General features: G+C 38.8%; 1 protein-coding gene across 1 annotated transcript in view; it reads right to left on the reverse strand.

Annotated features, from left to right (window-relative positions):
- Positions 1–26724, reverse strand: part of PAAF1 (proteasomal ATPase associated factor 1) — a 47880-nt gene that overhangs the window by 20706 nt on the left and 450 nt on the right. Inside the window, exons 2-6 of the mRNA XM_060103357.1 lie at positions 25676–25716; positions 22649–22752; positions 17522–17611; positions 3975–4073; positions 3202–3352 (exon numbers count right to left, since the gene is read on the reverse strand). Of these exons, the coding sequence (XP_059959340.1) occupies positions 3202–3352; positions 3975–4073; positions 17522–17611; positions 22649–22752; positions 25676–25716 (485 nt within the window). The remainder of the gene's footprint in view (positions 1–3201; positions 3353–3974; positions 4074–17521; positions 17612–22648; positions 22753–25675; positions 25717–26724) is intronic.

Below are 26724 nucleotides of genomic sequence, written 5' to 3' on the forward strand. Positions count from 1 at the left end.
CTTACCTCTGCTTAAGAACACACTAATCCTTTAAATAAATATAAAACATATATCTAAAAGTATTAGAAAAGACCAATTACATATCAACTAAGATAAAAAATGTCTATTGTATTAGAAATAACAATTTCTGCTTTTCACATTTGACAAGTATTTTAAAACATCACAAGGTTCAACTTTCCTGGCAGGGTTTAAAGTATAGTGTCATATTTTTTTTTTTTTTTTTTTTTTTTTTTTCTGTACGCGGGCCTCTCACTGCTGTGGCCTCTCCCGTTGCGGAGCACAGGCTCCGGACACACAGGCTCCGCGGCCATGGCTCGCGGGCCCAGCCGCTCCGCGGCATGTGGGATCTTCCGGGATCGGGGCACGAACCCGTGTCCCCTGCATCGGCAGGCGGACTCTCAACCACTGCGCCACCAGGGAAGCCCAAGTGTCATATTTTTTATGAACAATAATAGCATTCAATGTGCACTTATTACATACCAGGGATTATACTAAATCTCTCATATGCACTATTTCATTTAATACTATTATCCCCATTTTACATATGAGGAAATAAGGCTCAGAAAAGTTAAGCAACTTTCCAAGGCTTCCCAGACTTTAAATGGAAGAATTAAGATTTAAACAAAGATTTGTATGTCTCCAAATACTATGCTTTGCCACTCTACTGTACTGGCTCCCTTACTATCATGTTTCCATATACCAGAAGCAGTAAGCAAGCCAGGGACTTAATTAAGCTAATGAAAGGTTATCCTTTATAACAGATCTTTATACAGAGCCGCTCTATTAGTGTCCAAACGATTCTTTGCAATAAGCATCAGGTAATGTTCAGGCTAGTCTTCCTTTTATGTCTTGCTTGCCAAGACTTACCTAGGCAATAAAAGACCATGTTCACTTCAACACTATCTTCTGCTTCTCTTATTTAGTCACCACTTGTGAAAACACTAAAGATCACAAACGCAAATAATAATTCTTCTGTTTTTCATGTGGTTCATGACTTTTATTAAAATGCTTCAAAATCTCAGAACTAAAGAGACTGTAAAAAAGGAGCCACACAAAGCAAATTGGAAGTCAACTAGGTAAAGACAGTGACCCATATATGCCACTGTTATTGGAGATTAATCTTGATTTTGGCTCCATACTTTTGAAGAATGGGCAACCCCAAACCCGGGGCTCCTTTATAGAACTAACTGGAGAGAAGCATTCAAGACCTGACAGACATTAACCTGGATCTGAATTCATGCAATTTCCCCTAAAGCTTATCATTTCTGTTCAATCTAATTTAAAAAAAAAAAAAAACAAAACAAAACAAGGGCTTCCCTGGTGGCGCAGTGGTTGCGAGTCCGTCTGCCGATGCAGGGGACGTGGATTCGTGCCCCGGTCCGGGAAGATCCCACATGCCGTGCAGCGGCTGGGCCCGTGAGCCATGGCCGCTGAGCCTGCACGTCCGGAGCCTGTGCTCCGCAGCGGGAGAGGCCACAACGGGGAGAGGCCCGCGTACCGCAAAAAAAATAAAAAAATAAAAAAATAATAAAAAATCCTCTCAAGGAAACAAAAGTAAGGGTTGTTATACTCTGGAGAAGTGCCTACCCCCACCCCCAGAACTTTCTCACAAGGCCAAAAGAATGGAACTATATGAATAAAAGCTTAAATCAGATCAACAAACACTCTACAGTTCACCCTAAGCTAAGTGACACACATGGATTCTTAAGGAGAACTGAGGAACATTTGGGAGACTCAGGATTCATGTGGAGGGCACAGTCAGTAACTACAGTAATCCAAAGGTATTCTGAAGTTAAATGTGCACAGATGTTAAATATGCATCTTGTTAAGTTCAACATGCAGAGCTATGCCTTGTTCCACTGGAAAGGTCCCCCATGCCTTGAATCTTCAAGGTGGCCAGATCTAAGGTGAATCCCTCAGTGTTCTTCTTCTAGACAGTTTTGGCTCCTGGATTCCCCAACAGTGCAGGCTGCTTTGACTCCTCGGACCTGTCAGTTCTTTGGACTGAACGTGAAGAAGGCTCTATATATCCCTTCTATTCCCTTTCAATGCACCCATGTACTTAAGTTTCAGAAGAAAACCCATTTTTTTATTATTATTTTTTTGTTGTTGTTACGCAGGCCTCTCATTGTTGTGGCCTCTCCCGTTGCGGAGCACAGGCTCCGGACGCACAGGCTCAGCGGTCATGGCTCATGGGCCCAGCCGCTCCGTGGCATGTGGGATCTTCCCAGATCGGGGCACGAACCCATGTCCCCTGCATCGGCAGGCAGACTCTCAACCACTGCACCACCAGGGAAGCCCAAAAACCCATTTATTTGCTAAGGTTAACATGTGTTTGCTAGATGATCTGTATGTAATCTGACAAACCATTATAAAGAAATACTAAAACTTAAAAAAAATCAACCTCTACACACAAGCTATTTATAATATAGTCAGGTACATAAGGCAAAAACACTGGGTTAAATACCATAAGTATAGGGCAAATACATAATAAATTCCCAAATGAGTGGTGAGATGATGTGTATTATGGTCCCAAAGGAGGGATCAAGGTAAGAAATTATTTGGGGATGTTATTACATTTTCAAAAATATCCAAACTTGTAAAAATAAGAATGACATATTTATCATTTTTTAAACATTCCAAATTAAGGATAAAACATCTCTAAATTAACTTTTTTTCCCAAGAAACCAACCAATCAGTTACAGAGGGAAGATGTTCTCACTCTGTCTCTACAATCTGATATCAACAGGTTATATGGTTAATCCATTTTAAAAAACTGAACTGTGATTTAAATCCACAGGAATCGACCATCAATACCAAGGTCTATCTGATGTCTGGTGATGCAGCTGTTTGCAACACAGCTTTTACTATCACCTCAGCCAAAGGACTAATGTGAAATAGTGGGCACACCTCTCTCTCTTTTTTCCCCAGCACACAAGTAGATGATCTCCTATGGAGGCTTTTTTCCCCTTATCAATTGTGGAAAACAACGACCTATGTAAGTTAGTTAATTCTAGATAGCAATAATAAGACTGAGAAGGAAAGGAATTTCTAATCCTTGGGGAAATACCAGTTCATTTAAATGGCCAGTTGGATGAATTACTTGTGTTTTTGTGGATAACTGGATTCTGTTTCTATCTTTTTGGTGATTCATTTCTGGGGATCATTAGAGAAACCTTTAGGAGAAATCACTCTTCATACCTCCTTTGTGACCTTTGAAGGTCACCACACAGCTAGCATCTTCAGCTGACCAGATCTTCAGCTGGGCATCCATTCCCCCACTCAGAACCACAAGGCCTGATGGGAAAAACCTGCAACAATTCACATCAAACACATGTCCTTCCAATACTCTCTGGAAAAACAAAAGAAAATTCCATGCTAGTTCTCTTGTCCATCCCTTGATGTTCTCTTACCTCCCATATCCTTAGTCCCGTAAATGACATATCTACATGCTGCATTTTAAAACAAAAGAGGTCCAAAGAATCTCTTTAGTTCATCTGTACACCAGGTAATGTTCTTAGAGCTGTTGGCTCCCTTTCCTAGGCTTTGGCTGCAAATGTGAATTTGAATTCCATAGCTCTCATAGCCATCCCTAAGTCTAGTTCTACATATAAGAAGCTGAGGAGGCTTGAGGGCTCTTTTACTTGTCTTTTCTTAAAATCCTCTGTACAGGTTGGGGGGCTCAGCCACATAGTCAGTGTAACAGCCTAGCTACTCTGTCTTAGAAATGGGTCACTGAAGGCAGTTCATACCATCCACCCACAGACATTCACTAGCCTGGCTCTTCCACTGTTCCAGCCCCAATCTGTTCTGGCAAATCACCAAACTTGAGCATGGTTCTCAGATTAACAAATGGAAGAACAAAGATCAATTGAAGTGCAGTGTTCCTACATTTTCAGAATGGGCCACTCTTCTTTCCACAGCCCAGTCTAAGGTTTCTCAGACCACCCTAAAAGTGTACCCAAAGCCTTTACTCTGAGCTCTCCATTGGAAGCCTGCCAGATCTTCATGCTCCCATCGGTACTAGAAGACACACCAAGGCCTCCTCCACTGGAAATGTCCAGGCATGTTATCTGTTTAAACGACAAAACAACCACTGTTACAAATAACGAAATGCTCTTCTTCCCTTGAAATATGTTATAAACCTCTCTCATTTCACACTCCTCTAAGACTTCTTCAAGCCTATGCTTCCCAACACAAAGGACATGTGTTTCATATGAAGGCTGAGTTATCATCACCAATCTCCCAACAAGGCTGGAGCCAAAACCCTTTATTTCTCGAAACAAAAAACTATTCTTTTTTTTTTTTTTTTGCGGTATGCGGGCCTCTCACTGTTGTGGCCTCCCCCGTTGCGGAGCACAGGCTCCGGACGCGCAGGCTCCGGACGCGCAGGCTCAGCGGCCATGGCTCACGGGCCCAGCCGCTCCGCGGCATATGGGATCCTCCCAGACCGGGGCACGAACCCGTATCCCCTGCATCGGCAGGCGGACTCTCAACCACTTGCGCCACCAGGGAGGCCCCAAAAAACTATTCTTGTAGTCATCTATAATCTCCTGCTTCAGCTATAAAGTTACTTATTCCCATATCATTTCCATAGTTTCTATCTTTTGCTATTTTATTTTAAAATTAAGATACCTCTCCTAATTCTTAGGAACCCACTTACACAAAAAGACAGATTTCCAAGATGCACCAGGATTCAAGGAAAAGCAAAGATGCTTCCAATTTACTACTTTACATTCCCTCTGTAAAATCTTAACTGTCTGTGTGTGTATTTCAGAATAAGTAATAGAAAAATTCTCAAATTCACTTATGCAATTTCAATATTAGGAATCACTTCATGAATAAGCCATGATCAGAATGCCAAGTCTCTTTCATATATCAATACATGCATACATAATATCCCCTTTTTATTAAAAACACCCAGTTGCAAATATTCCAGAAATGTAAGACTGAGATACATAATCACAGTCATATTCCCAGCAACTATGATTCCAATATGACCTAAATTACTTTTACAAAGTAGGAACTTTCAAAAACAAAAAACAAAAAAAAAAAAGGAACTTTGCCTTTAATTATTCAACCTTCCACTTTACATTTCTATGTCAATTAAGCCATAATGAATAGGTCTGGCAAAAACTAAAGGGATATATGGGTCAACTCTAACCCTTTCTAAGACTTTTTCTTCTTTATTTTGGTTCCTCAATAAAAGGACCATTAACTTAATTGTAGTTCTTTTAATTTTAAGGATTACGACAACAATTAACACTTATATCATGTTTTATCATTTATAAAACATTTTCAAATACACTGAATCATTTGATCCTCAGAATAATCCCATTCTGCTCCTAGCTTCTCATTGGTGGATACTGCTTTCACATTCTAGTGTAGGAGACATTTCTCGGATCTATCTTTCTTCTCCAACACCACTGCTACCACCCTAATCCTGGGCCTTAAATCTTACTACCAGTACTGTCAAGTTCAACTCTATTCTGGCTCCCCAACTACATGATGAGCTTTGTAAGTGTCAGAACCATGTCCAGCACTTTCTCACACAAATCACAGGCTACGTACAGAGTAACTACTTAACAAATACCTAATAACAGTTTGGGAAGAGGGATGAAGCAGCTCATCAACACTAGATAAGAAAGTAAAGCCATCTGACCTGTATCAATGAGACCAGCTACTGTCCCCATTCAAGGGTCCCAGAAACAAAACATACTTAAACACTTTCCTACTCACTCTGAAGTCAATTTAATCCCTAAAGCAATACAGCCCAACCTCTTTCCTGACTCAGGTGCCATCTATCCAACTGCCTGCTAGGCATCTATCTTTGGCTTTACAGTGGATACCTGAAACTTAACATGTCCAAAACAGGACTCTTATTTCCTCCACTCCCTACCAATGCAACTACTTGTCCCCCAAGTAAATGACGCCAGAATTTACCCAATTCTCAGGCCAAAATTTCTGGAATTATCCCAACTCCTCATTTTCTCACATCTCATATCCAAGTCATTGGCAAATCCTGTCTGGACCCACACCCTAGAATACAGGCTCTATACCACAGTTCTATCCATTACTATATAGACCCAGTGCCCAGAAGAGTATCTGGAGTATAGTAGGTGATTAATAAATGGGTGAATCACCTAATAATGAGCTCAAATAAGAGAAAGGGAGAAGAAGAAATAGAATAAAGGGACAATTAATTATTTTTTAAAAAATGACCCACTCCTCAAAAGGTAAATGGTTTTTCCAACTCCCCAAGGAGTTCACCACTTCCTCCCCCAGTGGTCTTCAGCTTCTATGTTTATATTGGGTTGGCCAAAAAGTTCATTTGGGTTTTTGCCATACGATGTTATAGAAAAATCCAAACGAACTTTTTGGCCAACTCAATATATCACGGTGGTTGTCAACCAGGGGCAATTTGTTTCTGGGGGGACATTTGGTGACGTCTGTAAACATTTTTAGTAGTCACAACTGGGGGCGATGTCCAACGGACAACTTGTAGCTAGAGGCCAGTGATGCAGCTAAACATCCTACAGTGCATAGAACAGCCCCCTACAAAAAAGAATTATCTAGCTTAAAATGTCAATACTGCCAAGGTTGAGAAACTCTGATATATTATCTGGTACCCTCTCAGTTAATATACTCTTCCTGGAGAGAATAGGGATATTGTGTTATTTATCTCAGTTACATACCTTTGGGGCCCTAGTTCCTAGACCTAAAAAGTAATTAAGTCTGAACTATCTATTCTTCCAAAGTGATAGAAAACTGAAAAGTAGATTATACATCATACCAGTTGTCTCCTTCCTCCAGATTTTTATTAAAGAGAAAGAGGAAAGAGAACTAACATTTATTGAATAGCTAGCTATTATGTGCCAGACATGTAACAGACACTACTCTCATATAATCCACTCAAAAATCTTTAAGTACTGGTGAGAAATCTGAGGTTTAAGAGGTAGTTTAATTTCCCCAAGGGGAAAGAGCAGAGCTAGGATACAAACCTAGGTCAGAGCCTAAAGCTAAAGATCTATTCCTTAGTTACAGCAAAAGAACAGACAGATCAATGGAGCATTCCTAAATACTGGATAAAGATGACAACTCAGAGACCTTCAAAATGGTGGAGTAAGATGTGGAGATCACCATCCTCCCCACAAATACATCAGAAATATACCTACATGTGGAACAACTTCTACAGAGCACCTACCAAACGCTGGCAGAAGATCTCAGACTTCCCAAAAGATATATACTTTTTTTTCCTTTCTCTCTTTTTGTGAGTGTGTATGTGTATGCTTCTTTGTGTGATTTTGTCTGTATAGCTTTGCTTTTACCATTTGTCCTATGGTTCTGTCTATCTGTTTTTTTTGTTTGTTTTGTTTTTTGTTTTTTAGTATAGTTTTTAGTGCTTCTTATCATTGGTGGATTTGTTTTTCGGTTTGCTTGCTCTCTTCTTTCTTTCTTTCCCCCCCCCCTTTTTTATTACTTTTTAATCTTTTTTATTTTTAATAATTTTTTTATTTTTTATTTTAATAACTTTACTTTATTTTTTTCTTTCTTTCTTTCTTTTTTTCCTTCCTTTTCTTCTGAGCCATGTGGCTGACAGGGTCTTGGTGCTCCGGCTGGGTGTAAGGCCTGTACCTCTAAGGTGGGAGAGCCGAGCTCAGGACATTGGTCAACCATAGACCTCCCAGCTCCACATAATATCCAATGGTGAAAGCTCTCCCAGAGACTTCCATCTCAACGCTAAGACCCAGCTCCACTCAATGACCAGCAAGCTACAGTGCTGGACACCCTATGCCAAACAACTAGCAAGACAGGAACACAACCCCACCCATTAGCAGAGAGGCTGCCTAAAATCAGAATAAAGTCACAGGCACCCCAAAACACACCACTGGATGCGGTCCTGCCCACCAGAAAGACAAGATTTAGCCTCTTCCACCAGAACACAGGCACCAGTCCCCTCCACCAGGAAGCCTACACAACCCACTGAACCAATCTTAGCCACTGGGGGAAGACACCAAAAACAACGGGAACTACGAACCTGCAGCCTGCAAAACGGAGACCCCAAACACAGTAACTTAAGCAAAATGAGAAGACAGAGGAACACACAGCAGATGAAGGAGCAAGGTAAAAATCCACCAGACCAAACAAATGAAAAGGAAATAGGCAGTCTACCTGAAAAAGAATTCAGAGTAATGACAGTAAAGATGATCCAAAATCTTGGAAATAGAATGGAGAAAATACAAGAAATGTTTAACAAGGACCTAGAACTAAAGAGCAAACAATGATGAACAACACAATAAATGAAATAAAAAATTCTCTAGAAGGGGGCTTCCCTGGTGGCGCAGTGGTCAAGAATCTGCCTGCCAATGCAGGGGACATCGGTTTGAGCCCTGGTCCGGAGAAGATCCCACATGCCATGGAGTTACTAAGTCCGTGTGCCACAACTACTGAGTCTGTGCTCTATAGCTCGCAAGTCACAACTACTGAAGGCTGCAAGCCACAACTACTGAAGCCCACACACCTAGAGCCCATGCTCTGCAACAAGAGAAGCCACCACAATGAGAAGCCAGCGCACCACAATGAAGAGTAGCCCCCACTTGACACAACTAGAGACAGCCCGCGAGCAGCAACAAAGAGAGAACACAGCCAAAAAATAAAAATAAATAAAATAAATAAATTAAAAAAAATTCTCTAGAAGGAATCAACAGCAGAATAACTGAGGCAGAAGAATGGATAAGTGACCTGGAAGATAAAATAGTGGAAGTAAATACTGCAGAGCAAAATAAAGAAAAATGAAAAGAATTGAGGACAGTCTGAGAGACCTCTGGGACAACATTAAACACACCAACATTTCAATTACAGGGGTCCCAGAAGAAGAAGAGAAAAAGAAAGGGACTGAGAAAATATTTGAAGAGATTATAGTTGAAAACTTCCCTAATATGGGAAAGGAAATAGTCAATCAAGTCCAGGAAGTGCAGAGAGTCCCATACAGGATAAATCCAAGGAGAAACATGCCAAGACACATATTAACTAAACTATCAAAAAATAAATACAAAGAAAAAATATTAAAAGGAGCAAGGGAAAAACAACAAATAACATACAAGGGAATCCCCATACCATAAGGTGAACAGCTAATCTTTCAGCAGAAACTCTGCAAGCCAGAAGGGAGTGGCAAGACGTATTTAAAGTGATGAACGGGAAAACCAAGATTACTCTACCCAGCAAGGATCTCATTCAGATTTGAAGGAGAAATTAAAACCTTTACAGACAAGCAAAAGCTAAGAGAATTCAGCACCACCAAACCAGCTCTACAACAAATGCTAAAGGAACTTCTCTAGGCAGGAAACACAAGAGAAGGAAAAGACCTACAATAACAAACCCAAAACAATTAAGAAAATAGCAATAGGAACATACATATCGATAACTACCTTAAATGTAAATGGATTAAATGCTCCAACCAAAAGACATAGACTGGCTGAGTAGATACAAAAACAAGACCCGTATATATGCTGTCTACAAGAGACCCACTTTAGACATAGGGACACATACAGACTGAAAGTGAGGGGATGGAAAAAGATATCCCATGCAAATGGAAATCAGAAGAAAGCTGGAGTAGCAATTCTCATATCAGACAAAACAGACGTTAAAGGCTATTACAAGAGACAAAGAAGGACACTACATAATGATCAAGGGATCAATCCAAGAAGAAGATATAACAATTATCAATATTTATGCACCCAACATAGGAGCACCTCAATACATAAAGCAAATGCTAACAGCCATAAAAGGGGAAATCACCAGCAACACAATCATAGTATGGGAATTTAACACCCCACTTTCACCAATGGACAGATCATCCAAAATGAAAATAAAGAAGGAAACACAAGCTTTAAATGATACATTAAACAAGATGGACTTAATTGATATTTATAGGACATTCCATCCAAAAACAGCAGAATACACATTCTTCTCAAGTGCTCATGGAACATTCTCCAGGATAGATCATATCTTGGGTCACAAATCAAGCCTTGGTAAATTTAAGAAAACTGAAATCATATCAAGTACCTTTTCTGACTGCAACGCTATGAGACTAGATATCAATTACAGGAAAAAATCTGTAAAAAATACAAACACATGGAAGCTAAACAATACACTACTTAATAACCAAGAGATCACTTAAGAAATCAAAGAGGAAATCAAAAAATACCTAGAGACAAATGACAATGAAAACATGATGACCCAAAACCTATGGGATGCAGCAAAAGCAGTTCTTAAGGTGGAAGTTTATAGCAATACAATCCTGCCTCAAGAAACAAGAAACATCTCAAATAACAGCCTAACCTTACACCAAAAGCAATTAGAGAAAGAAGAATAAAAAAACCCCAAAGTTAGCAGAAGGAAAGAAATCATGAAGATCAGATCAGAAATAAATGAAAAAAATGAAGGAAACAACAGCAAAGATCAATAAAACTAAAAGCTGGTTCTTTGAGAAGATAAACAAAATTCACAAACCATTAGCCAGACTCATCAAGAAAAAAACTGGGAAGACTCAAATCAATACAATTAGAAATGAAAAAAGAAGTAACAACTGACACTGCAGAAATACAAAGGATCACGAGAGATTACTACAAGCAACTATAGGCCAATAAAATGGACAACCTGGAAGAAATGGACAAATTCTTAGAAGAGCACAACATTCTGAGACTGAACCAGGAAGAAAAAGAAAATATAAACAGACCAATCACAAGCACTGAAATTGAGACTGTGATTAAAAATCTTCCTACAAACAAAAGCCCAGGACCAGATGGCTTCACAGGCGAATTCCATCAAACATTTAGAGAAGAGCTAACACCCATCCTTCTCAAACTCTTCCAAAATATAACAGAAGGAGGAACACTCCCAAACTCATTCTACGAGGCCACCATCGCCCTGATAACAAAACCAGACAAGGATGTCACAAAGAAAGAAAACTACAGGCCAATACCACTGATGAACACAGATGCAAAAATCCTCAACAAAACACTAGCAAACAGAATACAACAGCACATTAAAATGATCACACACCATGATCAAGTGGAGTTTATCCCAGGAATGCAAGGATTCTTCAATATACGCAAATCAATCAAATCAATGTGATAAACCATATTAACAAATTGAAGGAGAAAAACCATATGATCATCTCAATAGATGCAGAAAAAGCTTTCAACAAAATTCAACACCCATTTATGATAAAAACCCTCCAGAAAGTAGGCACAGGGGAAATTACCTCAACATGATAAAGGCCATATATGACAAACCCACAGCCAACATCATTCTCAATGGTGAAAAACTGAAACCATTTCCTCTAAGATCAGAAACAAGACAAGGTTGTCCACTCTCACCACTACTATTCAACATAGCTTTGGAAGTTGTAGCCACAGCAATCAGAGACAAAAAAAGAAATAAAAGGAATCCAAATTGGAAAAGAAGAAGTAAAACTGTCACTGTTTGCAGACGACATTGATACTATACATAGAGAATCCTAAAGATGCTACTAGAAAACTACAAGAGCTAATCAATGAATTTGGTAAAGTAGCAGGATACAAAATTAATGCACAGAAATCTCTTATATTCCTATACACCAATGATGAAAAATCTGAAAAGAGAAATTAAGGAAATACTCCCATTTACCATTGCAACAAAAAGAATAAAATATATAGGAATAAACCTACCTAAGGAAGCAAAAGACCTGTATGTAGAAAACTACAAGACACTGATGAAATAAATTAAAGATGATACAAACAGATGGAGAGATATACCATGTTCTTGGATTGGAAGAATCAACAATGTGAAAATGACTATACTACGCAAAGCAACCTACAGATTCAATGCAATCTCTATCAAACTCAGTGGCATTTTTCACAGAACTAGAACAAAAAATTTCACAATTTGTATGGAAACACAAAAGACCCCGAATAGCCAAAGCAATCTTGAGAAAGAAAAATGGAGATGGAGGAATCAGGCTCCCTGACTTCAGACTATACTACAAAGCTATAGTAATCAAGGCAGTATGGTACTGGCACAAAAACAGAAATATACATCAATGGAATAGGATAGAAAGCCCAGAGATAAACCCATGCACATATGGTCACCTTATTTTTGGTAAAGGAGGCAAGAATATACAATGGAGAAAAGACAGTCTCCTCAATAAGTGGTGTTGGGAAAACTGGACAGCTACATGTAAAAGAATGAAATTAGAACACTCCCTAACACCATACACAAAAATAAACTCAAAATGAATAAGACCAGACGCTATAAAACTCTTAGAGGAAAACATAGGCAGAACACTCTATGACATAAATCACAGTAAGATCCTTTTTGACCCACCTCCTAGAGAAATGGAAATAAAAACAAATATAAACAAATGGGACCTAATGAAACTTAAAACCTTTGGCACAGCAAAGGAAAACACAAACAAGGTGAAAAGATAACCCGCAGAATAGGACAAAATATTTGCAAATGAAGCAACTGTCAATCTCCAAAATTTACAAGCAGCTCATCACACAGCTCAGTATCAAAAAACAAACAACCCGGGCTTCCCTGGTGGCGCAGTGGTTGAGAGTCTGCCTGCCGATGCAGGGGACATGGGTTTGCACCCTGGTCCGGGAGGATCCCACATGCCGCGGAGCGGCTGGGCCCATGAGCCATGGCCACGGGGCCTGCGCGTCTGGAGCCTGTGCTCTGCAACGGGAAAGGCCACAGAAGTGAGAGGTCTGTGTACCGCAAAAAAAAAAAAACCAATCCAAAAATGGGCAAAAGACCTAAACAGACATTTCCACAAAGAAGATATACAGATTCCCAACAAACATATGAAAGATGCTCAACATCAATAATCATTAGAGAAATGCAAATCAAAACTACAATGAGGTATCACCTCACACCAGTCAGAATGGCCATCATCAAAAAATCTACAAACAATAAATGCTGGAGAGGGTGTGGAGAAAAGGGAACCCTCTTGCACTGTTGGTGGGAATGTAAATTGATACAGCCACTATGGAAAACAGTATGGAGGTTCCTTAAAAAACTAAAAGTAAAACTACCATATGACCCAGCAATCCCATTTCTGGGCATATACCCTGAGAGAACCATAATTCAAAATGAGTCATGTACCACAATGTTCACTGCAGCTCTATTTACAACAGCCAGGACATGGAAGCAACCTAAGTGTCCATCAACAGATGAATGGATAAAGAAGATGCGGCATATATATACAATGGAATATTACTCAGCCATAAAAAGAAACGGAATTGAGTTATTTTTTTTTTTTTTCTTTTTGCGGTATGTGGGCCTCTCACTGTTGTGGCCTCTCCCGTTGCGGAGCACAGGCTCCGGATGCGCAGGCCCAGCGGCCATGGCTCACGGGCCCAGCCGCTCCGCGGCATATGGGATCCTCCTAGACCGGGGCACGAACCCGTATCCCCTGCATCGGCAGGCGGACTCTTAACCACTGCGCCACCAGGGAGGCCCCGGAATTGAGTTATTTGTAGTGAGGTGGATGGATCTAGAGTCTGTCATACAGAGTGAAGTAAGTCAGAAAGAGAAAAACAAATACTATATGCTAACACATATATATGGAATCTAAAAAAAAAAAAATGGTCATGAAGAACCTAGGGGCAAGACGGGAATAAAGACACAGACCTACTAGAGAATGGACCTGAGGACATGGGGAGGGGGAAGGGTAAGCTGGGACAAAGTGAGAGAGTGGCATGTACATATATACACTACCAAATGTAAAACAGATAGATAGCTAGTGGGAAGCAGCCGCATAGCACAGGGAGATCAGCTCGGTGCGTCGTGACCACGTAGAGGGGTGGGTTAGGGAGAATGAGAGGGAGACGCAAGAGGGAAGACATATGGGGATATATGTATATGTATAGCTGATTCACTTTGTTATAAAGCAGAAACTAACACACCATTGTAAAGCAATTATACTCCAATAAAGAGGTTAAAAAAAAAAAGATGACAATTCAAGTCCTTGAGATAAAGGATGGATTACTTTGTAGTGCTGTAACAAGCTAATCATTTCAAAAAGAATTAAGTTACACAACATTGTAAATCAACTAAACTTCCATAAAATAAATTTAAAAAATTAAGTTAGACCCCTATTTCAAATCAAATAACAAAAATAAAGTTTGAAATGTAAAAAATAAAACATAAAAATTCAAAGATTACTATATTTATAATTTTATTTAACAAACACTATTTATATTGTGCTTGCCATGTTCCAGACCCAATTCTAACTGCTTCAATCCTCATAACAATCCTAAGAGATAAATATTTTTACTCCCATTTTACAGATTAGGAACCTATAGCACAGGAAGGTTAAGTACCTGGCCTAAGGTCACACAGTTAGTAAGTGGTAGAACCAAAATTCGAATCCAGGGGGTCAAATCCAATGAGCCCGTCTCTAGAGTCCCTACTCTTACCCATTATGCTGTGTAATTACTATATATATATATATATATAAAATATATTTATATATATAAAATCATGGACTACCCTAAGCAGGGTCCCAAAGGTAGTCACCATAAATTGATAGGTTTCATTATCTATAAAATTAAATATTTTGTATGTCAAGACACAATAAACAAATAACAATAAACAATAAGCTAGAAAAAAGTACAAAATATATAGCAAAGGATCAATACCCTTATTATAAGAAGAGCTCTTATCAATAAAGAAAAAAATTCACACTTATAAAAATGGGCAAATGACATGAAGAGAGGCCAATAAATATATGAAAAAGTGGTCAATTCATAATTAATCAAAGGAATGTAAGTTAAAATAGCAATGAAACACCATCCCTAAAAATGGTAAAACTTCAAAAAATTCGAATACCCAGTATCAGCAGAGAATGTCAAGTCAGACTGGTAGAAAAGCAATATGGTAAAAGTCTTTTTAGTCAATGGATAGGGCCCAGTAGCAGGTCAGTTAATCAAAAAATTCAGTTAGAGTAGGAAATAATAAAAAATGATACATAAATACCTATATTTTATTTTAACTCAAATATATAAATGTACATTAATATTCACTAATCTTTTCATCAGTCCACTAATTACCATGAAGAAGCTTTATCTTGACTTGCTTGTAATATACTATAAGCAAAAGGTACACAACTTCCAATTTCCTTAAAGCAAGGCAAATCTTTAGTCACACTTACAAAGCAATCTAAGAGCAAAGATTTATACAGGGTTTTTAAAAAAAATCTTTCCCCTAATATTCTACTACATTTATCTTGTCCACACATACTAAAATAGCAGGTTTTTAAAAAACTCTTCTTAGATCTGCCTGCCAATGCAGGGGGCACGGGTTCAAGCCCTGGTCTGGGAGGATCCCACATGCCGCGGAGCAACTAGGCCCGTGCGCCACAACTACTGAGCCTGCACGTCTGGAGCCTGTGCTCCACAACAAGAGAGGCCGCAACAGTGAGAGGCCCGCTCACCGCGATGAAGAGTGGCCCCCACTTGCCGCAACTACAGAAAGCCCTCACACAGACACAAAGACCCAACACAGCCAAAAATAAAATAAATAAATTAAAAAAAAAAAAAACACAAAACTCTTCTTAGGAATTCCCTGGCAGTCCAGTGGTTAGGACTCCACAGGTTCAATCCCTGGTCAGGGAGCAAAGATCCTGCATGCTGCGTGGCGCAGACAAAAAAAAAAAAAAAAAAAAAAAGCCTCTTCTTTATCAAGTCTCTATGAAGCAATCAACTTGGTTTTCAAAGACATAGTCACTCTGTCTTTCACACTCATATTTCATTGGTTTAATATATTTAATTAACATAATTTCAAAAACAATACAACTGGCATTGTAACTGACCCTTGGTAAGCATTCAGCTTAACTGGGAGTGTCAGTATGCAGACCTCAGAGACTTTACAAGCTGCAAATGTGTTGTGGGCGTAAGTCAGAATGGTTTACAGAGGAAATGTAGAGCAACAGTTGACTCAAATCAGTTAAGTGCAAGTCAGTTAGAACATACCAACAGCCTTGTAAAGTATATTTCCTGTGACTCAACATTATACTTTTATAAATGTACTCTAACTTTTTCTTATCTTTGTGAGAAAAGGGTTAGCTATAACATCAAAATATGAAGTCACGAAATCGGAAATGACTGAATGTCTGGTAATGTTAAGATTAGAAAAATAAATTATAGTATAGTCATAACAGTGGAATACTATGCAACTTTTAAAATAATACACATGAAACACACAATGATGTACATAATATATTATTAAGAATTAAAAAATAACTTATAAAACAACATATACTGTAAAAATCTACTTGGTAAAATATTTAAAGAAAAAAGACTGGATCAAGTAAAATAATGATATGTAAAGCTTAGCATGTGCTGGCACATAGCAGGTGATCAATAAATGTCAGCTATTACTATGATTATTTTTTAACTTTTTAAAATCGAGATACATTAATATACAATATTATATAAGTTACAGGTGTACAAAATAGTGATTCACAATTTTTTAAGGTTATATTCCATTTATAGTTATTGTAAAATATTGGCTATATTACCTATGTTGTACAATATATCCTTGTAGCTTATTTATTTTATACATAATAGTTTGTACCTCTTAATCCCCTACCCCTATTTTGCCCCTCCTTATTTCCCTCCCCACATTGGTAACCACTAGTTTATTCTCTATATCTGTGAGTCTGTTTTTGTTATGTTCACTAGTTTGTTTTATTTTTCAGATTCCACATATAAGTGACATCATACAGTATTTGTCTTTCTCCGACTTAATTCACTTAGCATAATGCCTTCCAAGTCCCCCTATGTTGCTGCAAATGGCAAGATTACTGTGATTATTATTCATAAGTGTTACATAACAAAAGCTTACAATAGTTATCTTTAGATAATAGAAATGAGTGATTTTCACTTTTACATTTCCTAAATTTTCATCACTAAATATATATTTGTTTTGCAATAAGGATAAAAACAGTTATTTTTGAAAATGTACCACACACTAAGAAGCAGTAGGCTTTAATATAATCAGTTAATTCACCTATTTCTCATTTCTGCTTCTAAAAAGCTTATGGTAGTAGAAAGGCCTTTATCACGAAGACCTTTGAAAATTATCCCTCAATATGCTGTACTTGGAATTTTGAGAAAATGCCCCTTCGGTTAGGCAAAGGGACAGAAATATGAGCAGTGGCAAATTACTCAAACATCAACTACTATCATCATTATCCAAAAGCTGGTAAGTAGCTCTGGTAAAACATATATAAGGAAATTTCATACAATTCCTTTCTTTGAGATTACCAGTGAGTGGATTTGTATATTTATTCTAAGTGGACCCAAGTACCAGTTTTACCAAACATACCACACTTTATCATCTGTGTCATCTTATAATGCAAAGTAAATGAAAAACACATTAATCATGAATATATTTATAGCACTAGACAAGCAGATAAAATGAAAAACTAACATGTTATTATATTTTCTCCTCATTTAATCAGAATACTTACACTCTCTGCATGAATTCTGGAAAAAGTAGTATATGGTGCCAAAAACTTCGAAGATGCATTTTCCTTTGGACATGAAATATGAATGCTTTTCTAAACAGAGAAGGAAAAGTGAAATCCATCAGTAAAGCTACTCCAATGGAATTAAAGCTTCTTAAAGAAAACATTAGGACGAAAGAACACTCTTACCTTTTAAGTGTGTACCCTAATCCTCCTTCCCCAACCCAAGACACTATCACTCCCCTACAGATCAGCAGTCCTTTTACTGCAGAGGGCTGCAATGTAATTTGGTACTGCTGAGCCATTATGCTTTTATGTTGAAGAAAACTGTTCCATAGAAGACAAAGCAACAATAAGATACAAATGACAAACACGAGAACATTAATTTTCATAAGAAAATCTAATACCAGTACTCTCAGTCAGCAGTGTGGCAAGGAATAGTACCAACAGTTGTGAAAAAACAGCACCAGTTCCCGGGCCTAGGGCTGAAAAGACTAGTCTAAAAGTAAACTTGCTGCCTATAAAAGAACTTTCAGAAAAAATGTTAGACTACTGACATGTATAGTTACCAGAGTAAGAAAGTAGGTAAAGTAAATTACGGTATACTCACACAACGTGTAGGCCCTGGTCAGGCTTGTGGTGCCCATTCCCAACTAGGACTTAAACTGACTATACATGTTCATAGACTGGTCATCACCAAATAGCTGTCTTATGATTTCCCACATGTTTTGACTAGTCATTATCACATATATTTCAGCTACTACAGCAAGATAACACTAGTGACATAGTAGTAAATTACACCTAGAACCAGATGTTAGATTCAAGTGACATGACTTGCTGAAGGCAGACTGCAACCATTTAGGGTAAATATGTTGGTGTCTCAAGGCAGAGGTATAAAAGGCTTGGTAAACATCGCCTCAAGGATTCTTGCAGTACAACAATCCCTTACTCTAATTTGCAGAATACTAACACCATCCCCTAAGTGTATATCTCCTACACAGAGCTGAGGAGCTGCTCTCACCAAATGGCCCCTAACCTGTTATCTCTTCTGCAGTGGTACTTGAAAGTTTCTGGAAATTCTGCTGGACAATGAAAATGCCTTCAATAATCAAGATTTTCTGAACTTCTTTATAAGGCTAATCTATGTAAAACAAGCGCAGTCCTCATAGTTCACTAGAAAGAACAGTTTCAAAGTTATAATATTCTCATCACTGAAAATCAATATGTTCTTATTACAGGTCTTCTCCTTTAAAAAGAGAATTCTATTATCTATACAAACAGTACTTTCTTAGCCAGCGTATCTATGCCTGGCTGCCTGCAGGCCTTTCATTAAATGAGTTTTTGCTTCTAACCACATGACAAAGCCCATACAGCTGCAAAAGCTGACCCGGATTTGGAATTGTCTCCTGTACCCGAAACTAAAGTGTCAGCTAAACTTTCCTGGCTAAATATTCATACCAAGCAAGGACATGAGGAGCTCTGAAAGCTTAGTGTTCGAGCCTCTGTAAGAACTGGGTTTGCTCTCAGAAGACCATTTCTTTGGGGCTAATTATGTAAAAGATTTCAAGAATCAGTGGTTTTCTCCTGCTTATCGATCCTGCAAATCACCCTTTAATCCATAAACAGACTATGAAGGAAGATAAATGTTGAATTACCTTCTAGCAGTAGAGAATCATGCTGTTAATGAAAAGATATTAAAGAAAAGCTGCAGGAGATATCAAAACAGACAAAATTCAGTGTGAGGGGGAAGTGTGAATATTCCACATTAAGATAAAATTAAAAGTCAAACTTTTTATCTTTCCAGGTTAGGTTTTTAAGCATAATGACAGATCTGTATAATAGAACACTGTAGCAACATCAAACAGCAAAGTGACTCATTGCAGTTAGGAAACAAATGAACGTTCAACCATAAGCATTTACTGTCTGACTTAGCAAGTACACTGCAGAAATTAGTAATGATATTGGAAAAGATAAGGATTGTATCACAGCCTGAGTACAAAGGGAAGAAAGGAAGTCAGCGCCCAGGCTGTGGATGGATATTGGCAAACACCTGGAAAAAATGTAGGCTTGCAAGGTAGTGTTATACTTGAAGTTAATAGAACTGGGTTTCAATTCTGACATAGTCTAATTAGCTTTGATTATTAGGGGTTAATTAACCTCTCTGAATCTGTTTGTTTATCTGCAAAATGTAAATTTAAAATGCCAATCCCACAGGATTGTTATGATAAACAATAACTCACTTTTAATATCTTAGTTTCTTTCATATGCAATTTCACTCCCCACTAATCAGCCTATGAGGTAGAATATTGTCTCTGTTTTATAGATGAGGAAGCTGAGGCTCAGGTAACTAAGTTATTTGTCCAAAACCATATTGCTAGTAAGTGTCACAGTAACTAAGACTTGGACCCAGATCTTCTGGAACTTTCTACAATACTGTTTATGAAAAACAAATATAAAATATATAATAACATGTAGCTTATTATTTTGCACAGAGGGTAATGAATGAACATCTAAAGATCTTATGTAAAAAACAAAGTATTCTCTACTCTTGTCAGTACACCTGAAATATTTTACAACTGAAAAAGCTTAATTATACACACACCAAAAAAGGCTGTTTCACCCTTTGGGAATCATCTCAGCAGAGCACACTGACTGCTGCCACTAGAAAGAGGAAGGAGGGCTTCCCTGGTGGCACAGTGGTTAAGAATCCACCTGCCAATGCAGGGGACACGGGTTCAAGACCTGGTCCAAGAAGATCCCACATGCCGCAGAGCAACTAAGCCCCTGCACCACAACTACTGAGCCTGAGCTCTAGAGCCCACCAGCCACAAATACTGAAGCCTGTGTGCCTAGAGCCCTGTGCTCTGAAACAAGAGAGGCCTCCGCAATGAGAAGCCTGCGCACTGCAACAGGGAGTAGCCCCCGCTCGCTTCAACTAGAGAAAGCCCGCGCGCAGCAACGAAGACCCAACGCAGCCAGAAATAAATAAAAATAAAATAATTAATTAATTATTAAAAAAAAAAAAAAAGAGGAAGGAAAGTCAGATCATGAGTTCTGCAACACTTACATATGACCACCTACTCACCTCAAAGACCAATGAGAAAAACAATTAAGTACTACTAATACAGGTCTTCACCAAGGTGTGCCCAGACACATTATAAAACTACACTGGCTTCCCTGGTGGCGCAGTGGTTGAGAGTCCGCCTGCCGATGAAGGGGACATGGGTTCGTGCCCCGGTCCGGGAGGATCCCACATGCCACGGAGCGGCTGGGCCCGTGAGCCATGGCTGTTGAACCTGCGCGTCCGGAGCCTGTGCTCCGCAACGGGAGAGGCCACAACAGTGAGAGGCCCACATACCTCAAAAAAAAAACAAAAACAAAAACAAAAAAAAACTACACTGTACAATATGGTGGGTACTAGCCACATAAAGCTACTGAGCACTTAAAATGTGGCTAATGCAAATGAGTAAATGAATTTTTAATTTTATTTAAAGTTTAGTTTAAAAACATACTTGATTCAGTTACTGGAAAACTTTTTAAGTACGTTTGGAACTACTTAGATATGTGAATCTGTTTTCAACTGTAGATTTTTAAAAACCTAAATACATATCAATTATTTCCAATAAAAAATTCGAGTCTGGGACTTCCCTCGTGGCACAGTGGTTAAGATTCCGCCTTCCAGTGCAGGGGACACGGGTTCAAGCCCTGGTCTGGGAAGATCCCACGTGCTGCGGAGCAACTCAGCCCATGCACCACAACTACTGGGCCTGCGCTCTAGAGCCCACGAGCCAAAATTACTGAGCCCGTGTGCCACAACTACTGAAGCCCGCGCACCCAGAGACCGTGCTCTGCAACAAGAGAAGCCACCGCAATGAGAAACCCGCACACCACAACGAAGAGTAGCCCCTACTCACTGCAACCAGAGAAAGCCCGTGCATGGCAACGAAGACCCAACACAGCCAAAAATAAATAAATAAATTTTATATTAAAAAAATTTAGGGGCTTCCCTGGTGACGCAGTGGTTGAGAGTCCGCCTGCCGATGCAGGGGACACGGGTTCGTGTCCCGGTCCGGGAAGATCCCACATGCCACAGAGCGGCTAGGCCCGTGAGCCATGGCCACTGAGCCTGTGCGTCCGGAGCCTGTGCTCCGCAACGGGAGAGGCCACAGCAGTGAGAGGCCCGCGTACCACAAAAAAAAAAAAAAAAAAAAAAAAAAAAAAATTAGAGTCTGAATTGAGATGTGCTCTAAGTGTAAAATATACATAGGATCTCAAAGACTTAATAAAAAAAAACTATCTCTAATAATTTTTTATATTAATTACAGATTAAAATAATACTTTAGATATACTGGGTTAAATAAAATACATTATTAAAATTAATTTCACCTGTTTCTTTTTATCTTTTTTGGGTGGCTACTAGAAAATTTTAAATTACACATGTGGGGCCTCCCTGGTGGCGCAAGTGGTTGAGAGTCCGCCTGCCGATGCAGGGGATACGGGTTCGTGCCCCGGTCTGGGAGGATCCCATGTGCCGCGGAGCGGCTGGGCCCGTGGGCCATGGCCGCTGAGCCTGCGCGTCCGGAGCCTGCGCGTCCGGAGCCTGTGCTCCGCAACGGGGGAGGCCACAACAGTGAGAGGCCCGCATACCGCAAAAAAAAAAAAAAAAAAAAAAAAATTACACATGTGGATACACACTACTATATATAAAATAGATAAACAAGGACCCACTGTATAGCACACGGAACTATATTCAATATCTTGTAATAACTTATAATGGAAAGGAATCTGAAAAATATATATGTATATACATAACTGACTCACTTTGCTGTACACCTGAAACACTGTAAATCAACTATACTTCAATAAAAAAAATTACATATGTGGCTCACACTCATCTATTGGACAGCAATGGTACAAGGGAAGTAAGAGGAAGTTTCCATCTAAAAGCATATGTATATATAAAAGAAAAAGAAAACTCCTGACATTCAAAGGCAGTAAAAACTATTATTATTATAGAAATGAAATGGAGACGACACTGATACGCAGATAACAGTATAAATATTTAAAGTACATATATAGGTACTACCATAGTTTTGGACACAGTGCTATGTAGAAGACATGAAAACCTACCTTGTTTATTTCGTTCACAATAAATCCTTCCGAAGCTGTAACCTCTGGGATGCCATCAAGGCCAATTCCTTGACAAGTCAGGCTGCCATACAAAGTTGGTTTCCCTATATAACACAAAAAAGCATGTCTCAAAAAAATAAGAAGAATTAAACATTTTTCTCCTTGAAGACCCGATTCAGGCATCTGTAAAAATGCGAGGAAATTGGCTCATGAAAGAAAAGCAGGCACTTGTGTTAAAAGTGAGGTGAAGTAAAAAGAGCACTAGTCTAGGCAAACCTAATTTGGAAGAAATATATTCAAGGGCTAAAAGCCAGGAACAAAGATTTTGAGATACAATATAGTATTTGTAGAGAAAACGACTAGAGTAATCTCAACCTCAGTTTTACTGGCTGTGAAATGGAATTCTACCAGGATGAAAGGTGAAGATGAACATGAACATATGCATTTATCCACAGTATATACACATAATACAGAGTAAAGAGTTAAGCTTCAATAACTGGAAAATTTGCTTAAGTAGGACACTGCTTTTGCAGTGATATGGGCTAAATAAGATATTATCCTACACATAAACATATGTAGATGGTAGAATGGAGTTAAAAACATTCTATTCTTCTTCTGCACTTTATATATACACTTCTGCAACAGCCCATAACACGCTGTTTACGTTTCTGGCCTCCCCACCAGACTGTGAAGTCCTTGAGCTCAGAAACTAGCAAGGTGCTACAAATTATTCAGTAAGTAACTTGCAGCAAACTGAAATTCTAGGAGTAAGAGGGAAGTAAAAACCATCATGGATTCATGCAGAGTGGGAGAGCTTCTTAGAGAGGGTGGGACTTAAGTAGGATCTTGAAAAAAGATAGGACTAGGCTAAAGATAAGGGAAAGGAAACCCCAAGTCAGGGAGGGGCGTGTCAAGAATAAGAAAAAGTCACAAAGAACAAGGTGGAAGGAGGCATCAATTAATATACCAGTTTGGTAGTTGAAAGATACTAATGGAGTAACTCACCATCTAGGGTAGAAGTTATGGACTAGAGAAGATCTAGTGAAGTAGGTTTTGCAGAGAAATGGCATGAAATTCTAGTTCGGAAAGATGCCACAAAAACAGGATTGAGTGAACTCTGCTTTTTGTCACATTTCATGATTCCCTCCTGACTTCACCAACCATCCTATGAAGTCTAGCCCTTTTGGTACATTATTTCAACCAATCCCCTGTCATCACCCTCAATGACCTCTCTACATTTGTAAAGTCTCTGAAATGATCTCAGTCTCAGTATTCTGTCTATATAACAAAAGTGGGAATGATCCAACTACTCACCTTCTACATTTCTACACGTAGGCTGCTGAGTGCAGACACAGAAAAGGACACAACTGTGCAGACTGGCACCACTACAATTTACCATTTTCCAAACTCTGCACAGTTTTGCAGTCCTTTTGCCCCTTTTGTTCCCCAGAGCAGCCAGTTCTTATAACACCTAGCCTGCCATCAAAACCTTCTTCCTTCATAACAGCCAAAAATTGGAAACAATTCAAATGTCCATCAACTGATGAATGGACAAAAAATGTGATATATCCTTACAAGAGAACATTACTTGGCCGCAAAAACAAATGAATGCTACAAAATGGATGAACCTTGAAAATGTTATGTTAAATGAAAGACACAAAAGGCCACATATTATGATTCTATTTATATGAAATGTCCAGAACAGGCAAATCCATAGAGACAGAAAGTCAATTAGTGGTTGCTAGGAGCTAGGAGGAGGGCAAAATGTGGAGTGACTGCTAAAGAGCACAGGGCTTCTTTTAGGGGTGATGAAAATGTATGGAATTAGTGGTGACAGACATACAACTCTATGAATATACTAAAATCCACGGCATTGTACACTTTAAAAAGATAAACCTTATCATATGTGAATTATATTTCAATACAGCTATTATCTAAAAGAAATTAGAATGCTAATAGTACCTACCTGATACGGTTGTGAGGAATAGAAATAATGTATGTAAAGCATCTAGAACATAGATAGCGCACATTTTATTTCAAAGAAAAAGCTGACCCTACCTCCAACATCACAAAGAAAACTGAGGCTATAAGATACTCACATTTCCATATTCATGTCTTTGCATTTATCTACATCTACTCTTACCCTCACCTTCTTTCATCTTAGGCTTTAGACTTAATCCAATCTCCTTCTCTCTCCTCTAAGACAATGGTTTTTCTATTAGTCCTTCACTTCTCTACCTACAACCTATATTTTAATTGCTCTCCAATTAGTTCCCATCTTTAAAAATAAAACAAAAACCCTTGATTTGGAGACCTTATAGCTACCCTGTCTTCTTCGATGCAGCATCAATTTCCTCAAAAGAAAATTCTGTTTAAAACTCTAGTTCTCACAGAAATAAAATATCTTATTATAAAAAGATATCAAAGGTCTCTGAAATGACAAATAATCAGTAAAACAAAGGAAAATTTATAAACCTTGGAATGGTAAATGGCAGGGTGAGGTGACCAGGTGTTTTACTCTGATGCCTAGAATGGTGGTAACTTAAGAACTGAGAAAATCAAGGAGAACCTGTTTGACAACAAAAGTGCTCAGCTTCAGGTTTTGGATTTGATAAATTCAAGATGACAGTGAGAGCTTTAAGCAGAAATGCATAGCAGACAACTACTCAATGTCTGCTTGAAACTGAAGAGAGGTCAGAACTAGAGCTATAGATCTAGGAATCATAATCAGGAAGGTCACAACTGAAGCTATAGAACTGCTTAGAATACAATAATATATGGCTAAGAGACTGATTAAGAAGCATCAGCAATGTCTCCATGAATAAGTCTGTGGCTTCCAAATGGAAAACCAATCTGAAGGTCTTCCCCTAGAATGGAGTTGCAGAATCATTACAGCTGAGTGGTCAAGAACATTTGAAGACTCTTAGCACTATGCAAGAACTTTGGGCTAGGAGAAAGGAAGCTCTCTCCTAGGGGTAGTAAATCCTCTTTCTCTAAAGGGAAGGCATATAGATTTAAGGACATTACCTGGGGGGTGACAGCTCAGCCAGGCCTCCCCTTCGTCCTTCCTATGAAGAGAGACAAAAACCTAATTAGGCTCACTCAATGTCAAAAAAGGATGGTACTGATGCAAGGGAGAAAGATCATATAATTTCTAGTTTGGCCACAGCACTTAGACATGATCTAGTCTAACATCTCATCCAGGCACAGACAAATTTTGTTTATTTGTTGAAGAAATATTTGTGGATTAAGTGTTTAACGAATAGATCTGCTGGTTAAATGAAGCTCAAGTATTTCATCAAACATTTCATGAAATACTTATTAGTTGCACAATCTTGGTCAAAGTTACTTCTTGATTCTGGTCTTGCATGCTCTCAAAGGCACATGGTGGCCCTCAATAAATGTCACTGGTCTTCCTTTTACACATTCTGTGTTGTAGTAAGCAATGTGTATTTTATTTCAGCTCACTTAGAAACGTGTAAGTTTCTTAAATGCAGGAGAGTATGTTTTAGTCATCGTCACCATTGTTTCCATTTGAAAAACATATTAGTATAATAGTTGCCATTCATGGCACTGCTGTACTCATTCTAGTGCCTAGCATAATAACTTGCACAGTATATGATTAATATATGTTAAATAAATGAATGGTTTGCTGTGCATTCCAATTAAACTGTTTCCTTTTGGAGGGCAGGAACCACCCCTTAACTTTAGAGTAGACATCTGAACTCCGCCGAGCATCTATCTAGGTCAGAGTCTGGACATGGTAGGCGTTACACTGTTTCCTGAAAAGAACTGTACAATATGACTAATATACCACTAGGGGTCGAGGAGCATACAAAGACTCCATCACACACTCAAAGACAATGTGGTGGTGCAAAGTACTGGGACTTTTGCAAATAACTGAGGACCAATAACTATTTGCTAAATGACCATGACTACTTGGCCAAGAGTCTTCCTGCCTCCCAGTTTTTCTGAGTTTTTCTGTCTTTCTCCAACTCACTGATCCTATTCTGTCTCTGAAATCACACGGCGCATATGTGTTTCCTCGGCCTCGGCCCAGCTCTTGCGAGAACGAA

The sequence above is a fragment of the Mesoplodon densirostris genome, chromosome 7 (assembly GCF_025265405.1).
Source record: "Mesoplodon densirostris isolate mMesDen1 chromosome 7, mMesDen1 primary haplotype, whole genome shotgun sequence".
Taxonomy (NCBI): Eukaryota; Metazoa; Chordata; class Mammalia; order Artiodactyla; family Ziphiidae; genus Mesoplodon; species Mesoplodon densirostris.